At 41.8% G+C, this 24,088-nt stretch overlaps 4 protein-coding genes across 6 annotated transcripts; 1 reads left to right on the top strand and 3 right to left on the bottom strand.

The window, feature by feature from the left end:
• Nucleotides 1-949: 949 nt before the first annotated feature.
• LOC133473236 (gastrula zinc finger protein XlCGF57.1-like) lies at nt 950-5,078 on the top strand. The gene is made up of 3 exons (XM_061764814.1): nt 950-1,112; nt 1,284-1,495; nt 2,813-5,078. Exons 2-3 carry the CDS (start codon nt 1,366-1,368, stop codon nt 4,288-4,290), a joined length of 1,608 nt encoding a protein of 535 aa, XP_061620798.1. The 5' UTR covers nt 950-1,112; nt 1,284-1,365; the 3' UTR covers nt 4,291-5,078.
• Nucleotides 5,079-5,717: 639 nt separating this feature from the next.
• LOC133473249 (gastrula zinc finger protein XlCGF17.1-like) lies at nt 5,718-8,122 on the bottom strand. The gene is made up of 2 exons (XM_061764832.1): nt 7,659-8,122; nt 5,718-6,926 (listed from the first exon to the last, which is right to left on the bottom strand). The coding sequence occupies exons 1-2, from the start codon at nt 7,774-7,776 to the stop codon at nt 5,881-5,883; spliced, it is 1,164 nt and encodes a 387-aa protein (XP_061620816.1). The 5' UTR covers nt 7,777-8,122; the 3' UTR covers nt 5,718-5,880.
• Nucleotides 8,123-9,329: 1,207 nt separating this feature from the next.
• Nucleotides 9,330-17,777, bottom strand: LOC133473231 (zinc finger protein 436-like). Its single transcript, XM_061764804.1, has 4 exons — nt 17,309-17,777; nt 15,678-15,923; nt 11,271-11,375; nt 9,330-10,996 (listed from the first exon to the last, which is right to left on the bottom strand). The coding sequence occupies exons 1-4, from the start codon at nt 17,439-17,441 to the stop codon at nt 9,630-9,632; spliced, it is 1,851 nt and encodes a 616-aa protein (XP_061620788.1). The 5' UTR covers nt 17,442-17,777; the 3' UTR covers nt 9,330-9,629.
• A 1,487-nt stretch (nt 17,778-19,264) lies between these two features.
• On the bottom strand, nt 19,265-23,895 carry LOC133473248 (oocyte zinc finger protein XlCOF6.1-like). Of its 3 annotated transcripts, XM_061764829.1 has the most exons (3): nt 23,212-23,842; nt 22,663-22,899; nt 19,265-20,553 (listed from the first exon to the last, which is right to left on the bottom strand). In XM_061764829.1, the coding sequence occupies exons 1-3, from the start codon at nt 23,324-23,326 to the stop codon at nt 19,694-19,696; spliced, it is 1,212 nt and encodes a 403-aa protein (XP_061620813.1). In that variant the 5' UTR covers nt 23,327-23,842; the 3' UTR covers nt 19,265-19,693. The 3 variants fall into 3 exon arrangements, with proteins under 3 accessions (XP_061620813.1, XP_061620814.1, XP_061620812.1); XM_061764830.1 differs by lacking the exons at nt 22,663-22,899; nt 23,212-23,842 and adding an exon at nt 20,729-21,145; XM_061764828.1 differs by lacking the exon at nt 19,265-20,553 and having other exon boundaries at nt 21,270-22,899; nt 23,212-23,895.
• Nucleotides 23,896-24,088: the final 193 nt, after the last annotated feature.

The raw sequence follows: 24,088 nt of genomic DNA, 5'->3' as shown, positions 1-24,088 counted from the left end.
CGTAGGCACGTCGGTTGGCAGGAATGCTACAGTGCGCTAGGGTATCAACGTGTGGTAAATTCAGATGATTGAACATCATTTGGAATGGCACACAGCTGTCTATGTAAGGTCTCGTAGTTGGCAGTGCATATCAGAGCAGAAACCAGGCAATGAAGTCTAAGGAAGTGTCTGTAGACCTCCGAGACCGGATTGAGTCAAGGCACAAATCTGGGGAAGGATACAAACGAATTTTAGCAGTATTGAAGGTCCCGAAAAGCACTGTGGTCTGGATTATTCGGAAATGGAAAAAGTTCGGAAGCACCAGGGACCCTTCCTAGATCTGGCCGTCCGACCGAGCTGAAGAAGGGTCTCGGTCAGAGAGGTGAACAAGGACCCTATGGTCACTATGGCGGAGCTCCAGTGTTCTTTGCTCTTCAATGCTCTTTTCATGGGCTACAAACAAACAAAAAAAGAATGGACAAACCTGACATAAATGATACTCTTATTTCAGACGCTAAAGTAGCACGGTGGACGACTGGTTAGCGCATCCGCCTCACAGTTCTGAGGTTGCGGGTTCAAATCCTCGTATGTGTGGAGTTTGCATGCCTGCGTGGCTTTTCTCCTGGCACTCCGCTTTCCTCCCACATCCCAAAAACATGCGTGCTCGGTTCATTGAAGACTCTAAATTGCCCACAGGTGTGAATGTGGACGATTGTTTGTTTGTTTAAATGTGCCCTGCACTGATTGGCTGGCGACCAGGGTTCGTTATTAGGATTCCCACATAGTTTCTAGGCCGGACACTTCCTGATCGGAGTTGTGATTTAACTACGTTAATATGGTTCCCACTAATCCGAGCCTTAATCTCTTTAAGGCCCAATCCTAGCCATAAACCTAACCATAACAAACGTCTTCGTTTTAATTTCGTACAAATGTGACACATGTTGGGGATGGTCATCTCGCTCCATCCGCGTAGCCTGAGCTTCCCGCGACGCAGGAGCCAATCATGTTGCACCGGGGCGTATCTTTCCTGGAAACTGCGTGGGACTCCTGATAACGCCCACAGTTAGCTGAGATGGGCGCCAACACGCCAGCGACCCTCCATGAGGACAAGCACGACGGAAAATGGCTGCCATGTAAGTTGTGATGTGCATAATATGACTGAAATAAAAATAATAAGAAGAAGCGTTGAACGGAATCTGTTACGTCACTCGGGCAAATGTTATAAAAGCCGCGAAGTGCCTTTCACGAAATATTACGTCTCATCACTACTACACTACAATAATCTTCGTGTTTGGTCTTCTCAGGCTAGCTTATCTTATTTTAGCTTAGTTTAGCTAGCCGCCAGCAAAGAGACGCCCACGTCGAAGTTCGCATCGTCGTGGGAAAATGTGTGCGAAAATTGTGACGGAAGAGTACGGGGAGGAACTTCGTCGAACAAAAGAGGACAACAAGGGGCAACGTCAACTGCTGCTGGACGCCGTTTTCAAGCTGCCTCAACATGTGCCACACACAGCAGGTCGGTCCACTTTTTTGACATTTGTCAATCAAGTAAATATTCATTTGACATTCAACACATTTTTTTGTTTTTTTTCACGCAATACTATGTACATATTTGTGTCGTTGATTTGCAGACCCTAATGTAACAGTCTCGTAAATGGAATGGGATGTGCATGACGTGTGCCCACCCACGTCACATTTGGAAGCCAAAAAGGTCATTTGTAAATGAGGTCAAAAATGTTTTTTAAAAAACAAAATGTACTCTTTATAATGCAATAATATTGGGCTCTTTAAAAATATTTTTTATTTTATTTACAATAAAGCAATTTACAAATTATTACAAAAGTGAATAAATTAACAATTTTTAACCAATACAATTATTGATTTCTACCAATTTTAATTGATGATTATTAATGAAGCAATTATTAAAATTTCAACATTTCAAATGTTCACGTAAAGATATTTTAGTAATGTTAATAAAATACTCAAAATAAAATACTATAATTGAAATCACTATATAGACAATACATCAATAAACCATGAATTTAATTAGATAATCAGAACAAATATGTCCAAAAAACCCACGAGGAATTCATCTCCGGTAGTTGGAGCCGCTCTAGTATGACAACACACAGTCAATTGACAGAGAACACTTTGGAGACATAAAGACACTGAAAAAAATGTCACTGACCAATAAAAGGTTGCTAGTAATCTGGTAATGCCGGTACAATTATTTATGCATTTATTTATTTGGTTTTATAATTTTTTTTGACAACTGTGCAAAAAGATGCAGAGTCCTCGAGCAATTAGAGCAGTTTGAAATGACTAATAGAACAATAGTCCGCTGCAATGACCATTGTGCAAAGGGCGGCGAGACTTCAAGATGAGATGCAGTTTAAAGTGACCAGTAGTGCGATAATCTGGGACAATGTCGATTGTGCAAATGTTGCAGATGCTACTCAGGCACATGAGTGGCCAGTATTGGTCAACAACAGATATGCAAATAGTGCAGCGTGGCCAGACTACTACAATGAGTGCAGGAGTAATATATAATTGGTCCGACAGAAATGTGATAACAAACTCAAGACAAGATATGTCGATATGCAGACTCGTCACCGTCCTTGATGAGGCCGGTGACAGTGGTGTGCAAGTTAGGTTCACAGAGTCAGTTACCCCGGTAACTGAGTCGGAATTCTTCTCCCCCAGCTCTTTGGAACAGAATAATCAGGCTTACTATCATCTCAGGGTCAACTTCTTCCGTGTTTTCACGTAACCTGCTTGCTGGAACACCTCTAAGTAAAGCTTGACTTGACCAAACTGTGTGTTTGTCATGCAGACGTCAGTCAAGAAGATCTTCATCCCGAGCAGCGAAAGCCAGAGTCCCCACACATTAAAGAAAAAGAACAGGAGGCTGACATCAACTTTCCATTGACCGTCGTTTTGAGGAGTGAACCTGATGACGAAGAAGAAGAAGGTGATCGAGACCACTGTGGAGGGTCCCAAGCAGGCTGTTTCTTACCTCCACTATCACGTAGTGATGACATAACGTCACACTCTCTTGACTCTGGTGATGATGATGATGATGAACACTCGAAAGGTGATAAGACATGTCACACTAACAACAAATGTGTCAAATGTCCTCAGTGTGACAAAACCTTGGTCAACAAGTCATCGTTAAAAAGACACACAAGAACACATACTGGAGAAAAACCCTTTGCTTGCTCAATTTGTGATAAAAGATTCTCGATAAGGGGACATTTAATAATACACACGAGAACACACTCTGGGGAGAAACCTTTTGCCTGTTCAGTTTGTGATAAACGATTCTCAACTAAGGGGCATTTAACTACACACACAAGAACACACACTGGCGAGAAGAAATTTGCTTGCTCAGTGTGTGAGCTCAGAGTAAATCAAAAGATTCATTTAATAACTCACATGAGAACACACACAGGTGAGAAACCTTTCGCCTGTTCACTTTGTGACAAAAGATTCTCTGTAAAGGGAAGTTTAATTAGGCACACGAGAACGCACACTGGTGAGAAACCTTTTGCCTGCTCAGCCTGCGCCGCATGTTTCGGTGATCGTACGGGATTGGTTCAACACATGGTAACACACACCAGGGAGAAGAAACATTTAGCATGCTCAGTATGTGGTCTGAGATTCACTCAAAAGATTAGTTTAACAAATCACATGAGTATGCACAATGGACACAAACCTTTTGGCTGTACAGTTTGTGATAAAAGATTCTCTAGAAAGGGGGATTTAAGAACACACACAAAAATACACACGGGCGAGAAATCTTTTGTTTGCACAGAATGTGGTCTTGGATTCACTCAAAAGATTAGTTTAACGAACCACAAGAGAACACACACTGGAGAAAAACCTTTTGCTTGCAAATTTTGTGGGAAAGCATTCTCTGCAAAGGATCATTTGAAAATACACACAAGAAACCACACCGGAGAAAAGCCTTTTGCTTGTTCGGTTTGCGGTAAGAGATTCTCTAGTAATGGACATTTAAGAGCACACACCAGAACGCACACTGGTGAGAAGCCTTTTGCCTGCGCGTTCTGTACCTTAGCGTTCAGTGATCGTTCACGATTGAACCAACACGTGAGAATACACACTGGAGAGAGAGAGTTTTCATGCTCTGTTTGTGGCAAAAGGTTCACGGGAAGAGCTACTTTGATAGCGCACACAAGAACACACACTGGTGAGAAACCATTCAGTTGCGCTGTGTGCGATAAACAGTTCCCTCATAAGTATCAGGTTAAGAAACACAAGTGTGCTGGTGAGAAGATCAGCGGTCAATGAAGCTATCATTGAATGTTATTGAAATTATGTTTGTATTGAAGGACGAAATTTACCGCTGCAGTTTTTACTTTTACTTTAATATCCTGTCCTGTGTTGAATTGTTGTTCAATAAAGATTGAAAAAAAAAAAGTAAGCGCACAGTTCTTTGATGTACAATTTCAAATTGAAAGTGTAAAAGCGTAGTTTCTGACTAAATGACATTTGAAATTCCAGCTTGATGGATTAATGGTGATTTATGTACTTTGATAACAGGACCAACATTCACGTAGTTGACCTTGAATTGAATCAAAAAAAAAAAGAAATGCAACAGGAGCCAGTGGCCTGTCATGACTTTTTCTCCCAAAGATATGATCTTGAAAATGGAAGAAAGATTTTCAGAATTTTTGTAGCAATATTCTGCTTTGAGTTGAATACAGAATTCAAAGAGGTTTGAAGTTGTCTCAAACATGGATCTGTGGTCACCGTCATTTGTATCCTCAAGCAATTGTTCCTCAGGTTAAAAATGTCCCACAGGTAAGCCAGTTTCAAGACCCAATCTGTCTTGCTGAAAAAAACAGCACCTGTTTAAGTACAAGAAAACTACTTTGGACTGATTCCCATTTTGTTCTTCTCTTACAGCCGCAACGTGTTGAGAGTTCAGCTGCTGCCAGCCACCGTAGAGATTTAGAGCCATGAGATATTTGTTTGACACTTTGATCAATAAAGTTTCATTTCCTACTTTGTTGTCAGTGTCTGCTTTGGGGGCCGACTCCTGCCACCAACGTGACATTGGCTTCACTGTGAATGCCTAAAATTTCAAATCCTCAATAACTTCTTGAAAATAGGACTTTAAGCGTGACTGTTTCAGCATGGGTGACATTTACCCATATAAAACCAAGGCAGCATAAAAGAATTACAAATGTTTTGTTTTTATTTGGAACTGAAAAATATAGTATAGTATTTCAGTTTTAAAATAAATCCACTACTGAAGAGCTAGGAATTATTCCAACTCCTTTTTTTAGATGAGCATAATAATTCTCAAAATTGTACTTCGCCCCCACCGCCACAATGTCATTTTTTCATTTTCAATGACACACAAGAGGGAGTGATGTTGTACTCACCAATCTTTTGGAGACTGAGAGCTACTTGATGGGTAAATCATTGATTATGATTGAGTTATTGGTCAGAAAATAGTCAAAAATGTCCGTTGTTGTTTTGCAAATGTCTTATTCTACTTTCATGAAGGACAACAGAACTCTGAGAATATTTACTGTCGAGAGGCTGAAATCAGAGGAGTTTTTAAGTAAGGACAATTTTAAGTTAAACAACAACGCCCAACGATTCCCAAAATAGTTCTTGATTAATTTGATGAGGTGTATGTGTGTGTGTGTGTGTGAGCATGCGAGACAAAGTGTGTGATATAGCGAAGCGAGTGAGAGAATGTCAAGTTAGAATATCAAGTCAAGTTTTATTCAGGAACACGTACACTTTTACAGTTTACAACAACCAACAACTTGACAAGCTTGCTAGCAGGTCAAAGTTTATCGAGTTACTTCAAACAGTCCCTCGACGGTGTGTATTCTTCTGTGTGTGCATCTTAAATGTTTTTTTTTACTCATTGTGTGATCTCATGTGTTTAGCCAACCCTGAATGATCACGGAAACTTAAGGTGCAGACTGAACAGTCAAAAGGTTTTTCTCCGGTGTGTGTTCTGGTGTGAATTCTTAAATGTCCGTTTGTAGAGAATGCTTTACCACAAAGTAAACAGACAAAAGGTTTCTCTCCAGTGTGTGTTCTTTCGTGTGTTCTTAAATGTCCCTTTGTCGAGAATGCTTTCCCACAAAATGAGCAGACATAAGGTTTCTCTCCAGTGTGTGTTCTTGTGTGATTTGTCAAACTAATCTTTTGAGTGAATCTCTGGCCACATATTGCACATGCAAAAGGTTTTTCCCCAGTGTGTGTTCTTGTGTGTGATCTTAAATGTCCATTTACAGAAAATCCTTTACCACAAACCGAGCAGACAAACGGTTTCTCCCCAGTGTGTCTTCTTGTGTGTGCTATTAAATGTCTCTTTCCAGAGAATCTTTGACCACACATTGAACAGGCAAAAGGTTTCTCCCCGGTGTGTGTTCTCATGTGACTTGTTAAAGTAACCTTTTGAGCAAATCTAAGACTACATAATGAACACGCAAAAGGTTTTTCACCGGTGTGTGTTCTTGTGTGTGTTCTTAAATGTTCCTTTATCGAGAATGTTTTACCACAAATTGAGCAGGGAAAAGGTTTCTCCCCAGTGTGTGTTCTTGTGTGTCTTTTCAACGATGACTTGTTGAAAAACGTTTTGTCACACTGAGAACATTTCACGTGTTTGTTGTCGGTGCGCGATTTCATATCACTTTTAGAGTGTTCGTCATCATCACCCTCCTCATCCTCAGTGTCAGGAGAGTGTGACATTATGTCGTCACTATCTGATAGCGGCGCGAAGAGGCTGTCTGCTTGTGACTCTTCACATTGGTTTGCATCATCTTCTTTGCCGTCATCGTGACTCTTCACCTTGGCAGTCAATGGAAATTTGGTGATAACGGCCTCCCGCTCTTGCTTTTTAATGTTGGGGCGGTCAAGCTCCTGGCGCTCAGGATGAAGACATTCTTCACTGACGTCTGCAGGACGCAAGAAGACAAACAACATGGTTTAGTCACGCTTAGGACAGATCAAATCTCACATTGTGACGTTCATGCTTTGTAGTACTGATGATACCTGTTTCTGGCAGTGTTTCTCAGGAACACGCATAATTACGAGGGTCAAGAATCCCAGTGAAAATTGTTATAAATATGAATAAGGAAGTAAAGATACATAGCAATTAGAGTAGTACAGTTACTGTACGAAGGTTTGACTAAGACTGCAGATTGCTGGTATAATTTATTTATTTATTTTTTTTGTTGCTCTAAATTAGCTCTCAGTTTGGGTCCAAAAAAAAAAAGGAAAAACTGCTTGCAATAGTATTATGTACAAATGCCCGTTTCCTTTAGTAAAAACTGAAAATTTAGGAAACGTTTTTAAATAATTAATTAATAATTACACGATACTAAGTCATAAACATGAGATCCTTGGTACTAGGTTGTACGATAACATGGGGATGCTTTTTGCCAAATGTAAAACTAACTGCAATTTTTCACTAAAAAGTAACTGTTGTTGCTAATTATGTCCACTGGAGGTCGCACTGACGCTACATTTAATTTCAGTGAAAATGAATACCTGCTGTAGAACTACGAATACTGCAAAATGTCAGTGAAGGGCTTCAGTTAAAAAGAGGCTGGTTTGGTGAAACTCTTGCCACCCTACTAGAAAAGAGTTACAGTTACTAAACAAGTGAGATTACGAAGTGCCCAAACCTGCTCTGTGCGGTTCATCCTGAGGCTTGTTGGAAACCGCGTCCACGCGTCCTTCGTGGTCCTCTTTTGTTCGACCAAGTTCCTTCTCGTCTGCTTTCCTCGCGCTCTTTGCACTCATTGTCCCACGGCGATGACAAAAATTTGACACTTAACACTTGATCTCTGCTTAGGGATGTGCTGGCAACAAAACGCGTCTCTTTTGTTAGCAGCTAGCAGGCTAGTAGAAGCTAAGCTAAGCTAGCCCGAGAAGCTTCAACGTTCACCAGACGAATTTATCCAGGGCGCGAAGATTGAATGAAACGCATAGAACTCAATTAAATGCGTGATGGACGCACTGAGTCGAAGATTCAGCACGTTCAGTACCAATTCTGGAAGAATTACTTCATGAAGCGCGACTTGAGCGTTGTATGAGTTGTTGCTAATGACGTCACCGATGACGCCGACGCCTAGTCCCGCTCCGCTGTTTTTATTTGATAAATAAACTTTATTGACTACAAACACAATATACAGAAAGAATGAAAAGAAGGGGGGCTCTGGATTATTTCATTAATATAAATTGCTGCCTTTACAGTTTTATGGTCCGAACGCCCTCGGAGTTCGTCCCGCCCACTGCCTCATGAGCTGTGTTACCATTGGTTGACGCGCTCCAATGTGCTTTTCTCATTGGTGGGTTTTTGAGGGCTCCTTGGGACCTCTTCGAAAATAAAATCTACATTCAATCAATCGTTTCGGGAATACGTCATCAAGTCGAGGAGAGAGGGAAAGTTACTTCCTTTCGAACATAGGAAAGGACAGCACTGTTTCAAATAAATTCGGCTCGACTTTGCCTGGATGACGTCATCACGCGACGGCGAGTACTGATGACGCAGTTCTCTAGCTCGCTTTCTTTCCGTTTTCATCTTTTTTTTTTTTTTTTTTATTTGTGGCTGGCGTCCTGGGAGTCGACAAAAGTTAAATACATAATTATAATTTATTGATATACACATATAGGTGAATATAGACGAATATATATGTGTTTTAAAAAAAAAGACGTTTAAAGTTCCGACGGGTGCGTTGCCATTCACCCGAGTGGAGCAGAAGTGCGTCGACCTGTTTTGCAGAATGCGGAAGTAGGTTGCGCATATACCGGATTTGGGGTGCAAGACGTTGCAGATATCTGGAAAGTTCCCACAAAATTTTAATGGTAAGTTAACTTGAGGCATATATATATTACAATTTGAAAACTTTCCAAAGCTTCTAAGGGAAATTAATTGAGAATTGAGGGTAATTCATAAGTATCATTCAAGCATAAATGTTTAGTTTTGTCATGAGCAGTAATCAGTGCAAAATACATAGCTCTCCTTGCCCACACGCGAGGGCATTACAGTATCCTAATGGCGCCATATTATTTTTTTCACTTCATGCAAGTTGCAGAATGTGTGAAGCTCGGTCGTACCCAAAAGTTTGCCTCGCAACACAAAGTACAAAAATCGACCACGTGACAGCACGTAACTCCCAAAAAAAAACAACTCATAAATTGGGGCACTTGTAGGTCAAGGTAACACTGTACCATGTAAGCCATGTTTTGCTTTAATAAGCTGCCACTTGGAATAGCATAATTAGCAGTCATTAAAATGACATATACGCACATATTAACATTTTATCACTATTTAATCAACATTCACAAAAAAATAATTTTTTTTCCAGCATTTATTTCTACATTTTCAAAGTGTGATGACATTTTGAACACCAAACGTGAATGTAGATGAGTGGTTCCTTGTCAGGAGTCTCAAATAATTAAGACAGACAGGCAGACAGTTTACAATGTGGTTAAAAAGGATGTTTTAATAAATGTAAATGTTGGGATTGGGTGGGTCTGGAGCATAACTGAGCAAAATGAACTGCAACTGTTTTATTTAGGGTCACATAACTGTTTACCAAGAAGAGTTTAAATGCCTTTGCAATTTTTTAAATTATTATTTTTTTAAAGCTTCATTTACTGCTGCTCTTCTCACCAGCGCACTCATGTTTGTTCATCTGATACTTATAGGAGAATTGTTTGTCACATGCACTGCAACTGAACGCTTTCTCTCCAGTGTGTGTTCTCAAGTGTCGAAGCAACGCCGAATTATCTCTGAAACTAAGGTTGCAGACTGTACAGGCAAAAGGTTTCTCTCCAGTGTGTATTCTTGTGTGCGTTGTCAAACTGCTCTTTAAGGAGAATCTTTTACCGCAAACTAAGCAAGCATAACGTTTCTCCCCAGTGTGTGTTCTTGTGTGCCTCGTTAAACTATCTTTGACAGAGAATTTCTTATCGCAAACTGAACAGGCAAACGTTTTCTTGACTGTGTGTATTCTCAAGTGAGTTGCTAAATGAATCCTTTCAGTGAGTCTAAGACCGCACACTGGACATGCAAAAGGTTTTTCCCCAGTGTGTGTTGTCATGTGATTTGTTAAACTATTCTTTTCAGTTAATATCAGACCACACACTGAGCAGACAAAAGTGTTTTCCCCAGTATGTGTTCTTGTGTGTGCTATTAAATGTCCCTTCAGAAGGAATCTTTTCTCACAAATTGAGCAGGTAAAAGTTTTTTCTCCAATGTGTGTTTCTGTGTGCCGACTTAAACCTCCCTTGACAGAGAATCTTTTACCACAAACTGAGCAGGCAAAAGGTTTCTCTCCCGTGTGTGTTATTGCATGTGTTTTTAACACTGACTTGTTGACAAACGTTTTGTCACACTGAGAACATTTCACGTGTTTGTTGTCGGTGTGACATGGCAAATCACCTTTAGAGTGTTCATCATCATCATCATCGTCAGAAGAGTGTGACGTCATGTCGTCGCTATCTGACAGTGGAGCTCGGAGGCTGTCTGCTTGCGATCCTTCACAGTGGCCTTTGTCACCTTCATCATCGTCATCTTCACTCCAAATTGTTGATGGAAACTTGCTGATTTCAGCCTCCTGCTCTTCCTCTTTTATGTGGCGAGGCTCTGTCTCCTCTTCGTCTTTAATGTGAGGTGGCTCGGGTCCGTCTTCACCTTTAATGTGAGGCGGCTCGGGTTCGTCTTCGCCTTTAATGTGAGGTGGCTCGGGTCCGTCTTCACCTTTAATGTGCGGTGGCTCGGGTTCGTCTTCACCTTTCATGTGAGAAGGCTCGGGTCCGCCTTCGCCTTTCATGTGAGGTGGCTCGGGTCCGTCTTCGCCTTTCATGTGAGGTGGCTCGGGATCGTCTTCGCCTTTCATGTGAGGTGGCTCGGGATCGTCTTCGCCTTTAATGTGAGGTGGCTCGGGATTGTCTTCGCCTTTAATGTGAGGTGGCTCTGGATCCTGCTGCTCAGGACAAAGATATGCACGTACGTCTACAGGACATAAGAAGACAAACGCACATGGTTTGGTGAAAACAAAACGGGGAAAACAGACACACGCTTGATCATGTCAAATGCTATTTCAATACGAACACAGTGATGGCAATAACATTTGTTTGCAGCTACCATTTATTATTTTGTGAGTATATCAAGTATACCAAGTATATCTATCTGTCCATCCATCCACCTCGACTATATATATATATATATATATATATATATATATATATATAACAGATATAGATATAGATGTAAGAAATGAGCCAACCTGCTCTGTGTAACACAACTCGAGCAGCGTCCATGTGTCGACGTTGTCGTTCGTGGTCCTCTTTTGTTCGCCAAAGTCCCTCCCGGTCTTCTTCTTTCACGCCTTCTGCACTCATTTCCACACGATAATCACAACACTTTGCACTCTCGCTGGATTTCTGGCTGAGCAATGTGTTGAGAACAAACGCGTCTCTCGTCCGTGAGCAGCTGTTAGCAGTTTAGTTGGACTAAGCTAGCCTGAGTAGCTTCAACGTGCACCGATTCGAGTTTCTCCGGACACGACGGGTGTAATGAATGTTGTTTTGGTCAGGTAAATAGTGGTTGGCGTGCGGCATCGAGGCTTTAATCCGTTCAGTGCTAATTCAGGAGGAATTTTTGAAGAGCGAGGCGATTTTCCTTTTTTTTTTTCTTTTTTTTTTTTTTACGTGACGTCACCCATTACGCCCCACCCACTGCTTCTTGTGGCGCTTCACCATTCTCCAGATATGCTGTATAATATATATAGTTTACTACGAATGAACACAATGAGCAGAGGGGTGACTACAACACAATACAGCACTTAACAAAAACAATCCAGTCTTACTGGGATGCTTGCCTAACAGATGATTTTTAAGTGCTTTTAAGATGAGAATTTTCGGAAAGTGTCCACTAAATTTTCATTGGGAATCGAAATGGAGGCATTTTGTAAATGTTCCAAATTGGAAACTTTCCAAGGCTAGTCATTGGAATTAACTGGATGCTGGAAAGTATCATTCATAAATAAACGTTTCGTTTTGTCATAAGCAGACATCAATGCAATAATAATAATAATAATAATAATAATAGCTTTAGACAGGGAGTTCCACAGTTGAGGGGCTCGAGCTGAAAAGGCCCGGTGACCTTTTGTGACCAGTTGAGTTTTTTCTGCCGGAGGATCTGACACCCGAGTTTGCAAAGCGAAGCGTGTACATGACCGCACATTTAACTCAAAACAACTTGTAATTACCGCACTGTACTTGCATGACATCTAGTTTTAGTCAGGATTATGCCCATATATAAACTACATTTAAGTTTCCTATAAAGAGCCATGCTTATATTTAGTAAATTCCTGGTTTACTCATGTTTATCTCCATCAATTCCTTTTTAATTCCCATGGAAGGTTTCCACCTTTGAAGAGTCACAAAATGTTGCAACCCAAGGCTCCATTACCTTTAGTTTTTAACCTTGCGTGAGGGACAGTGAGTAAAAGGTGATCGGCAGACCAGATCCAAATGACATCAGATCCACCAAGTAAAGAGGGCTCTTACAACTGAATCCCCAAAAGAAGAGAGAGCCAGTGCAAGGATGACAGAACGGGACTGAACCTCAAGCATTAAATTGTTTTGGTATTGACATACAGTATATTTGTTATAATTAGAAAATACACATCCATCCATCCATCCATCCATCAATTTTCTACCTCTTATCCAAGGTTGGGTCACGGGGGCAGTAGCTTTAGCAGGGACGCCCAGACTTCCCTCTCCCCAGCCACTTCATCCAGCTCTTCCGGGGGGATCCCGAGGCGTTCCCAGGCCAGCCGAAGGACGTAGTCTCTCCAACGTATGCTGGGTCGTCCCCGGGGTCTCCTCCCGGTGGGACGTGCCCGGAACACCTCACCAGGGAGGCGTCCGGGAGGCATCTGAATCAGATGCCCCAGCCACCTCATCTGGCTCTTCTTGTGTGGAGGAGCAGCGGCTCTACTCTGAGATCCTCCCGGATGACCGAGCTTCTCACCCTATCTCTAAGGGAAAGCCCGGACACCCTGCGGAGGAAACTCATTTCGGCCGCTTGTATCCGGGATCTTGTTCTTTCGGTCATGACCCACAGCTCGTGACCATAGGTGAGGGGAGGAACGTAATCGACCGGTAAATTGAGAGCTTCGCCTTTCGGCTTAGCTCCTTCTTTACCACAACGGATCGATACAAAGTCCGCATCACTGCAGACGCTGCACCGATCCGCCTGTCGATCTCCAGTTCCATTCTTCCCTCACTTGTGAACAAGACCCCGATATACTTGAACTCCTCCACTTGGGGCAGGATCTCATCCCCGACACGGAGAGGGCACGCCACCCTTTTCCGATTGACGACCATGTTCTCAGATTTGGAGGTGCTGATTCTCATCCCGGCCGCTTCACACTCAGCTGCGAACTGCTCCAGTGAGAGTTGGAGGTCACGGCTTGATGAAGCCAACAGAACCACATCATCTGCAAAAAGCAGAGATGCAATACTGAGGCTACCAAACCGGACCCCCTCTACGCCTCGGCTGCGCCTTGAAATTCTGTCCATAAAAGTTATGAACAGAATCGGTGACAAAGGGCAGCCTTGGCGGAGTCCAACCCTCACCGGAAACGAGTCTGACTTACTGCCAGATATGCGGACCAAACTCTGACTCCGGTCATACAGGGACCGGACAGCCCGTATTAGGGGGCTCGGTACCCCATACTCCTGAAACACCCCCCCCCGCCGCAGGACCCCCCGAGGGACACGGTCGAATGCCTTCTCAAAGTCCACAAAACACATGTAGACTGGTTGGGCGAACTCCCATGCACCCTCGAGGACCCTGCCAAGGGTGAAGACCTGGTCCAGTGTTCCACGGCCAGGATGAAAACCACACTGCTCCTCCTGAATCTGAGATTCAACTTCCCGATGGACCCTCCTCTCCAGCACCCCTGAATAGACCTTACCAGGGAGGCTGAGGAGTGTGATCCCCCTGTAGTTGGAACACACCCTCCGGTCCCCCTTCTTAAAAAGGGGGACCACCACCCCAGTCTGCCAATCCAGAGGCACTGTCCCCAATGTCCACGCAATTTTGCGGAGGCGTGTCAACCAGGACAGCCCACAACATCCAGAGCCTTGAGGAACTCCGGGCGAATCTCATCCACCCCTGTGGCCTTGCCACCGAGGAGCTTTTGAACCACCTCGGTGATGTCAACTGCAGAGATAGGAGAGGCCGCCTCAGAGAACCCACACTCTCCTCCCTCATGGGAAGGCGTGTCGGTGGAATTGAGGAGGTCTTCGAAGTATTGTCCCCACCGACTCACAACGTCAAATACACATTTTAAACAAAATTATATGCAGTCATTCAAATGACATATATATATATATATATATATATATATATATATATATATATATATATATATATATATAAAGAAATAAAAAATCCCAAAAATCATGTCTACAACGTGTATGATTTTTCTACATTTTCAAAGTGTGCTGACATTTTCAACACCAGACATGAATTTACATTCGTTGTTCCTAGTCAGAACTCCCAAATAATTAGACAGACAGGCAGTGAGTTAAAAATGTGTTGAAAAAGTATGTTTTAATACATCTAGATGTGTTGAAAGTGTACGGGAGGGCTATTTTAAAGCTTCAACAATAAAAGAAAATATTTCATTTATGGTCTGGTCCCTCCATCACTGATTTTTACCTTTCGCGGGTTTGGACTGGAGAGTAACTGGGCGCCACTGTTCCGCATTTCTGCTCCTACAATAGATACTGAACACTATCCCTGTTTGAACAATTGTTTTATTTAGGATCACATAACAGCTTTCCAAGAAGAGTCCCAAAAATATTTGCAATTAATTTAAAGCTTCATGTATTGCTGCTGTTCTCACCAGCACACACATGTTTGTTCATCTGATACTTATAGGAGAATCTTTTATCACACGCACTGCAACTGAACGCTTTCTCTCCAGTGTGTGTTCTCAAATGTCGAACCAAAGCTGAATTATCACTGAAACTAAAGCTGCAGACTGAACAGGCAAAAGGTTTCTCTCCAGTGTGTGTTCTTGTGTGCGTTATTAAATGCCCCTTTATCGAGAATCTTTTACCACAAACTAGACAAGCATAAGGTTTCTCTCCAGTGTGTGTTCTTGTATGTCTTATTAAACTTCCCTTTACAGAGAAACTTTTATCACAAACTGAACAGGCAAAAGGTTTCTCGACAGTGTGTATTCGCATGTGAGTTGTTAAATGAATCCTTTGAGTGAGTTTAAGACCACATACTGAGCAGGCAAAAGGTTTTTCCCCAGTGTGTGTTCTCATGTGATTTGTCAAACTAATCTTTTGAGTTAATATCAGACCACACACTGAGCAGACAAACGTGTTTTCCCCAGTATGTGTTCTTGTGTGTGCTATTAAATGTCCCTTCTGAGTGAATCTTTTACCACAAATTGAGCAGGTAAAAGGTTTCTCTCCAGTGTGCGTTCTTGTGTGTATTCTTAAATGTCCCCTCATCGAGAATCTTTTACCACAAACCGAGCAGGAAAAGGGTTTCTCTTCACTGTGTGTTCTTGAGTGTCTTTTCAACAACAACTTGTTGAGGAAAGTTTTGTCACACTGAGAACATTTCACGTGTTTGTTGTCAGTATGACATGTCAAATCACCTTTCGAGTGTTCATCATCATTCGTGTCAGAAGAGCGTGACGCTATGACGTCACCATCTGACAGTGGCGCTAAGAGGCTGTCTGATTGTGATGCCCCAGAATCTCCATCACCTTCTTCTTCATCATCGTCTTCACTCTTAATGAAAGTCAATGGAAACGTGGTGATTTCACTCTCCTGCCCTTCCTCTTTTATGCGGGAGGGCTCTGGCTCTTGCTGCTCAGGATGACACGAGTGTTCACGGATGTCTACGGCACACAAGAGGACAAACACATTATTTGGTAAAGTCGAGCAATGCTCGGTCAAGTCTCATGTCGTGACTTTGATGTTGCGTATTATTGTTGGGAGAGGTTTGAGAATCACATTTATGTTCTTTTTAAAGGCACCTGAGCAAAAAAGGTGGGATTTCTATTCCCCTGGTTAAAGACTTTGTAGAGAAACACTGTTAAAAAATTTGATTTACAATAAATAATGTATCTTTGTTCCTCAATTTATGCCAGTGAGGCATGGTGACAGACCGAATAAATGAATGGTCTTCTATTAGATGACAGGAAGCTAAATGACTTCACCCACACCGAAACTTTAGAGCATGATTCGACAGAACGGCGGCATGTTTACGTACAACCGTCAGTGCTAGCAGTAGCTTGCTAGGCTACATAACGTTTTTGTTGCCTGCTTGCGAGCCGTATCGTACCACCAACACACGTTTTCCCCCATTTTGTCCTCACAATGTAATCGCCGCGATCCACTCCTGTTGTCGTCGCCACGGTAACAAGTGTATCCACTCGCATTTGAGTTGACAAAATAAAGCCCAGTGATCGTAAAAAAACGGGATGCGGTGGTATCGGAATACAAGATTTGATTGCAGTAGTCTGACATAGTGCAATCATGAAAGAGCAAATTTGTCTTGTAGTCTGCATTACGTGTTGTCTGTCTCACACCGTCGATGTCTTTTTTAAAAATGTTTAAATAACTTTATTGGCAGTCAGATATTTCCAATACTACATCAAAAGACACGCGACAAGGCTAAAAATAAACTAGCTTTTGGATTCAAATATACTGTGCACGATGGCGACGCGGAGTAAATGTCTTTTGCCGAGTCGATCAATGACGTCATTGATCGGATCGGCGAATTATGAAATTAAAGCAGATCAGCATAAAGTGCTAAATATCGGCCGATACCGATCAAGCCCGATAAAATCGGTGTAAAGTCTAATTGAAACACCTTTTTGTGTACAGCACTGCATGGAGTCATACTGCAAACATGTACGTCATGAAAAAAGCTGTTCCCTTCTCTGAATCTTGGGACTATGGCGGACTTTGCATTTTTTTGCACAATTGTCCAAAAAAAAAAAAAAAAATGTAAAGACATTACCAGATTACTAGCAACCTTTTATTGCTCAGTGATTTTTTTCAATATCTCAAAAGCATTCTCTGTCAATTGACTGTTGTCGTACTAGAGTGGCTCCAACTACTTTTTTGGACATACTTGGCAAAATCAAGATGATTCCGATTCTGATTCTGATCGGTTTTGTCAATTCAAGTCACAAGTAACCAAAAACAGTGATTGGAGTCCCAATCACAAAATAAACACGTGAATTATGTTTAAATAAGAAGTAAGAAGTGTACAAACCTGCTCCGTGTGGCGCAACCGCAGGCTGATCGATAACGGCGTCCGTTCGTAGCCATTGACGTGGTCGCTCGTTCTCCTCTTTTGTTCCCCAAAGTTCCTCCTCGTCTTCTTCTGCCACACTTTTTGCACTCATTTCCCACACGATGATCACAACACACACACTTTCTTAGCTTAGCGATGCGACGATAACAAAACGCGTCCCTTTGTCAGCGCCTAGCATGCTAAGCTAAACTATGCTAGCCTGTGAAGCTTTAACGTTCACCGATAAGAGTTTATCCGGACACGAAGGTTCAACGAATGATGTCGAGGCTGCGTCGAGGCTTTAGTCCGCTCGGTACTAATTCGAGAAGAATTAGTTTGTCAAAACTAGAGCGAGACAAGATTTAAAGTGTTTGAGCACCGATTGCGCCGCACGCCACATCCGCCCGCTGCGTCGTGTAACTTGCGCGTGCCTCGGGCGACGCTAAGCTAGGAGGGTCAAAGTCACCAGCATATTAATTGTGGAATGAGAATAACGAATTCATTCATAAATTAGATGAAATATATCTTAATTTGGAATTTTAGCAAGCAAAAGGCTTTTCGCCAGTGTGTATTCTCATGTGATTTGTTCAACTTTTTTTTTTTATTTAATATAAGACCACACATTGAACTGAGCAGGTTTTCCCCCTGTGTGTGTGTGTGTGTGCGTGTGTGTGTGTGTGTGTGTGTTCTCATTTGTGTTATTAAATGTGTCTTTCCAGATAATCTTTTTCCCCACAAACAGAGCAGAAAAAAGACATGTTTTGGGTAATGCTGATCAGGAACAAGTATAATTATTCTTGACGTGAGTGTGCATGTATGAATATTCCTGTGTGACACTCGAATCAAGTAAAGTATCGATACGTCCTCCATCCATCACGCGTGAAAACAATAATGGCAACGAAGGCGTCTCCTTGTTAGCGGCTTGCACGACTCGACATCTAACATGCACGGAAGCACGTACTTGCATGGTTTCTGTTGGAACTCCCTCATTCCCGTCCTCTCCTATCACTACACACAACATGCATTTACTAATGCGTTTATTTTGCATAGATGTACTTGCGACCCCCTCACACACTTTCGAATGTCACGCGGAATGTATAACTCCACTCCGAGTCGCTTCTCAAGTCTCCATTTATGCCCCAATCGCAACTGATCGGTCACGTTCACGAGTCAAAGTGAGCCCCCTCGTGGCTACAAATCATAAGTCCCGCATTCTTCTTCGTCAAGGTCAAATGACACTAAAAACTCTTAAGTAATAGTCAAAGAAAGTGGAAAACGGCTGAATCTGGTGGGAATTAAACAGTAATCATATAAAGTCAAATGTCACTTTTCTTTTCGTGAAACGCTGACATGACATAAGGGATAGTTTATTCGGTCATGGTGGAGAGATTAATAAATGCGGTTTTGATGGCAGCCAATGAGGCATTCTCGACCACGAAGGTATTCACACTCCATAAATAACACCGATGCAGTTACATCATTTCTTTGCTAATCTTTGACATGTGGTCCTGTTTCCAATTATCACCAAAACACCGCCCCCTACTATTTATTGTATCTGAAATTAGTTTTTGTGATTTATTTATTTTTTTTACATGCTTGTCGCTCAAAATTTGGTTCACCATACAAAACACATAAAAATAATCGGACACAATACTGACCCCTGGGGTACGCCAGGGTATGCCTGCGCAGGTTTTTTTCCAGGTACTCTGGCTTCCTTCTATTTTTCAAAAACATGCATGTTAAGTTTATTGAACACTCTAAATTGTCTATTGGTGTGAAGGGTTATTTGTCTATCAAGTGTGAAGGGTTATTTGTCTATCAAGTGTGAAGGGTTATTTGTCCATCTAGGTGCCGTGCCATTGGCTGTTGAGTGTAGTCAGGTGGGACCCTCATGTGGATAAGCGGTATGGATAAATGGATGAATGGATGTCCATCTCCAGTTTTATACAGCTGTACAACTTTAGCCATTTTTAATTTGTTCGGACATTTAACGGTTTGGAATAATACATCACAGATATCTGCAGGTTTTCTTACAAATGACAACTGAAGACATTTACAGGCAGTGTCGCATTGCGTATACATAAAAACATGCTAACAAAATTAATCAATCCAATCCGGCCACTTAGTAACTCGATTGAAGATGTTCTCACGTTTATTGAATTTGCATCAGTACAGATCTGGTCCTGTATTTAAACAAAATAACACAACCATCAACACAAATTTCAAATGGCTTAACCAAAGACAACTACTATTATTTAGCTTTAATGTATTTAGATAATGAAACCTTTCACTGCTTCAAGACTTGTATTAATTCTCAATCATAAACTCATTTTTATAAGCTTTTCCTTGTTTAGTCGAAGCTCATTATTTGCTGCTATTCTTACCAGCACACTTGTGGCGCTTAATCTGATCTTTACGAGAGAATCTTTTATCACACACACTGCAACCGAATGGTTTCTCACCTGTGTGTATCCTTGCGTGTATTGTCAGTGTGCATCTTTGAGCAAATTTTTTATCACAAACTGAACAGGTAAACCCTTTTTCCCCAGTGTGTGTTCTCGTGTGTTTAACCAATTTTGAACGTTCACTGAAACTAAAGTTGCAGACTGAGCAGGAAAAAGGTTTCTCACCAGTGTGTATTCTAGTGTGCGTTTTCAAATGTCCTTTTATAGAGAATCTTTTACCGCAAAATGGGCATACAAAAGGTTTCTCGCCAGTGTGTTTTCTCATGTGAATTGTTAAATTAATCTTTTGAGCTAATCTAACGCCGCACACTGAGCAGCAAAAGGGTTTTTCCCCTGAGTGTGTTCTTCCATGTCTGCTCAAATGTCCCTTCTCAGCAAATCTTTTCCCGCAATCTGAACAGCTGAAAGGTTTCTCTCCTTCGTGACTTCTCATGTGAACTTTCAAATTCCACTTGGAACTAAATGTTTTCCCGCACTGAGAACATTGCCAGCGTTTGTCGTTATTGCGACATCTCATATCATCTTTAGAGTGTTCTTCATCATCGTTGTCGGGCGAGTGTGACATTGTGTTGTCACAATTTGATTGTGGAGCTAAGAGGCTGTCAGCTTGTGATCCTCCACAGTTGTCTCCATCACCTTCTTCACTCTTCATGACACCAGTCGGTGGAAACTTGCTGATGTCAGCTGGCTGCTCTTCCTCTTTAATGTGCCGGTCCTCTGGAGCCTGCTGCTCAGGATCAAGATCGTCTTCACTCATGTCTGCAGGAGACAAGAAAACAAATACAGATGGTTTGGTCAAGTCAAGCTTCGTTCAATCAAGTCACGTGTTGTGTCTCATGTTGTGACTTTAAAGACCAGTATGTTTACTTGTAATAGTCTTTGTTACACAAGTACATTATATGTACAGCGTACACGTGAAGTGCAGGCTACAAACCAGTTCTGTGCAACACAACTCGGGGCTGCTTGTTGACGTTGTTTCTCGTCTCTTTCTCTTCTTTGGCTCCAGAAGATCCCTCCTCGTACACTTCTCTCGCACATTTTGCACACAGCTCCATACGACAATCACAACACTGGTACACTCCCACTTGATCGCTGCTGATCACAAACACGTCTCTTTGCTCGCGGCCTGCAAGCTAAGCTAAGCAAGCCCGAGAAGTTTCAACGTGCACCGAGACGAGTTTATCCATTAAGGAAGATTTAATGAATGACATTTTAGTCCAATAAAGCACTGATGGACCTACTGTGTCGAGGCTTCTGTACATTCACTATTGATCCGAGCGAATTACTTGGTCACTCTCGAGCGATTGTACAAAACGTACACGGAAGTAGATATGCGGCAGATGTCGTACGGCAACACCACTTGGACAAACTAAGCGACATCGTAAGTAACTGTCATTACTTGTTTATCTTATGTGGCGATATAGGATAGCATCTTCCGGACTTCAGTGTAGAACAGTAAGAGAAAGAAAATAAGATTGAATTTAAAAATAAGTTTATTTTCTTTTAGTACTCTTGTCAAGTGTGTTCTTTCCTTTACATAAACCCTGCATTCCATCATCACATGCCAAACACTGTCACACTGACCACACACATCACATCTACCAGCAGAGGGTGCTTTCCTATTTACAAGGCAAACAGATAATTGCAAGTCTTCTTTCATAAGACCAATACAGATGTTTATAGGCAAAGTCGCATGTCGCATATACAAGAAAACATGCTACTTAGTAACTGATGTCTTCGCGTTTATTGAACATGTTTTCTTGCCAGAGCCGAGTACAGATCGAGATGTGGTCCTGTGACATTTAGGCCCATAATGAATTTATGTAAACAAATAACACAACCATAAGCACAAACCTCAAATGGTTAAAAAGAAAACAACTACTATTTAGCTTGAATGTATTTAGGCTCCTACAACAGATATTGAACACTGACATTTTATTCAGGATCATAAACACACTTTTACAAGCTTTTCCTTTAGTTTAGTTGAAGCTCATTATTTGCTGCTTTTCTTACCAGCACACTTGTGTCTCTTAATCTGATCTTTACGAGAGAATCTTTTATCACACACACTGCAACTGAATGGTTTCTCACCAGTGTGTATTCTTGCGTGTATTGTCAATGTACATCTTTGAGCGAATTTTTTATCACAAACCGAGCAGGTAAACTGCTTTTCCCCAGTGTGTGTTCTCATGTGTTTAACCAATTTTGAACGTTCACTGAAACTAAAGTTGCAGACTGAGCAGGAAAAAGGTTTCTCACCAGTGTGTATTCTAGTGTGTGTTTTCAAATGTCCCTTTATCGTGAATCTTTTGCCACAAACCGGGCAGGCAAAAGGTTTCTCACCAGTGTGTGTTCTCATGTGAATTGTTAAATTAATCTTCTGCGCTACTCGAACACCACACACTGAGCAGCAAAAAGGTTTTTCCCCAGTATGTGTTCTCATGTGTTTAACCAATTTTGAACGTTCAACAAAACTAAAAGTGCATACTGAGCAGGAAAAAGGTTTCTCACCAGTGTGTATTCTTGTGTGTGTTTTTAAATATCCCCTTATAGAAAACCTTTTACCGCAAAATTGGCAAACAAAAGGTTTCTCACCAGTGTGTGTTCTCATGTGAGTTGTTAAATTACCCTTTTGAGCTACTTGAATACCACATACTGAGCAGCAAAAAGGTTTTTCCCCTGTGTGTGTTCTTCTGTGTGTGTTGAAATGTCCCTTCTCGGCGAATCTTTTGCCGCAATCTGAACAGCTGAAAGGTTTCTCTCCTTCGTGACTTCTCATGTGAACTTTCAAATAACTCTTGGAACTATATGTTTTCCCACACTGGGAACACGGCCAGCGTTTGTCGCTATTGTGACATGTCATATCACCTTTAGAGTGTTCTTCATCATCAGTGTCAGGCGAGTGTGACGTTGTGTCATCGCAATCTGATAGTGGAGCTAAGAGGCCGTCAGCTTGTGATCCTCCACGGTGGTCTCCATCACCTTCTTCACCCTTCATGACACCAGTCAGTGGAAACTTGGTGATATGAGCTTCGTGCTCTTCCTCTTTAAAGTGAGGGTCTTCTGGGGCCTGCTGCTCAGAATCAACATAGTCTTCACTCATGTCTGGAAGACACAAGAAAACAATTACACATGGTTCGGTACAGTCAAACTTTGCTCAGTCAAGTCTCATTTTGTGGCTGTGATGTTGTGTATTATTGTTTATGAGAGTGTTTAACCCAGCAGTAATTTGACCACTCATTTATCAGGAACAAGTATATTGATGATGTTCGAGAATCTGAAGCGCTTGAAAAGTCCAGTATTTGGAATTACGAAGTGAGAAATGTTCGCTCTCCCCAACAATTGCTGTGTTATTCATTGTACCACAAGTCAAAAGAGAGAAAAACAAAAAAAAACTCAACCTGAACGTGGACAAACCTGCTCTGTGTAACACAACTCGAGGCCGCTTGAAAACAGCGTTCAGTCGTGGCTCGTCTTCCTCTTTGCTCCCAGAAATTGTCCCCTCGTCGTCTTTCGCACTTTTGCAAGACATTTACCGTCGGTAATGACGACGCGTTACACTCACGCTTAATCTCAGCTGAGCGATGTGATGACCAAAAACACGATTCTTTGTTAGCGGCCTGCGAGCTAAACTAAGACAAGCTAGTCGGAGAAGCTTCAACGTTTGCAGTGTGACGACTAGTTTGAACGCTAACAAAGATTTCATGAATAATGTTTTACTCCAGTAAAGTACTGGTGGACGTACTGTGTCGAAGCTTCAATACATTCAGTACTAACGCGGTAAGAATGATTTGATGAAGCTATGTATTGATGTCTATGGTGCATACCCGGATTTACGACACCGTCGTAGTGTGTCCAAGCGGCTTTGCGACAGATATGAAAAGGGAAATGCGACAAGGGACTTTTGAGGTACGTGCTTACGGCGACGCTAAGCTCGGAAGGTCAAAGTCATCAGCGCATTACTTCTATGTGAACGACAAGAAGACTAAAAGAACAAAGATGCCAGCACATTGCGCTGCATAGTGTTGCACGTAACGCTGCACAATCACAAGAAAGGAAATGGGGGGGGGGAAACATTTACTTTAACATTTTTTTTTTTAGCCTTTTTGAAAAACATATGCTCTATTGATAGTAAACGCTATGGCAGTGACAAAAAAAAGTAAATCACGTGAAAATCGATTGAGAATTGAAAAGTTACAAGAAAATCTCCGTATCCATGCAGTGCCTTTGAAGGGAACATCACCCCTTCCAATATGGCTGCCAAATAGGCACGTTGTTAGTCGGGAGACTAAAG

The sequence above is a fragment of the Phyllopteryx taeniolatus genome, unplaced genomic scaffold (assembly GCF_024500385.1).
Source record: "Phyllopteryx taeniolatus isolate TA_2022b unplaced genomic scaffold, UOR_Ptae_1.2 contig_24, whole genome shotgun sequence".
Classification (NCBI taxonomy): Eukaryota; Metazoa; Chordata; class Actinopteri; order Syngnathiformes; family Syngnathidae; genus Phyllopteryx; species Phyllopteryx taeniolatus.
Note: the sequence above shows the minus strand (reverse complement) of the source record. Positions and strands in the feature narration are given on the sequence as shown.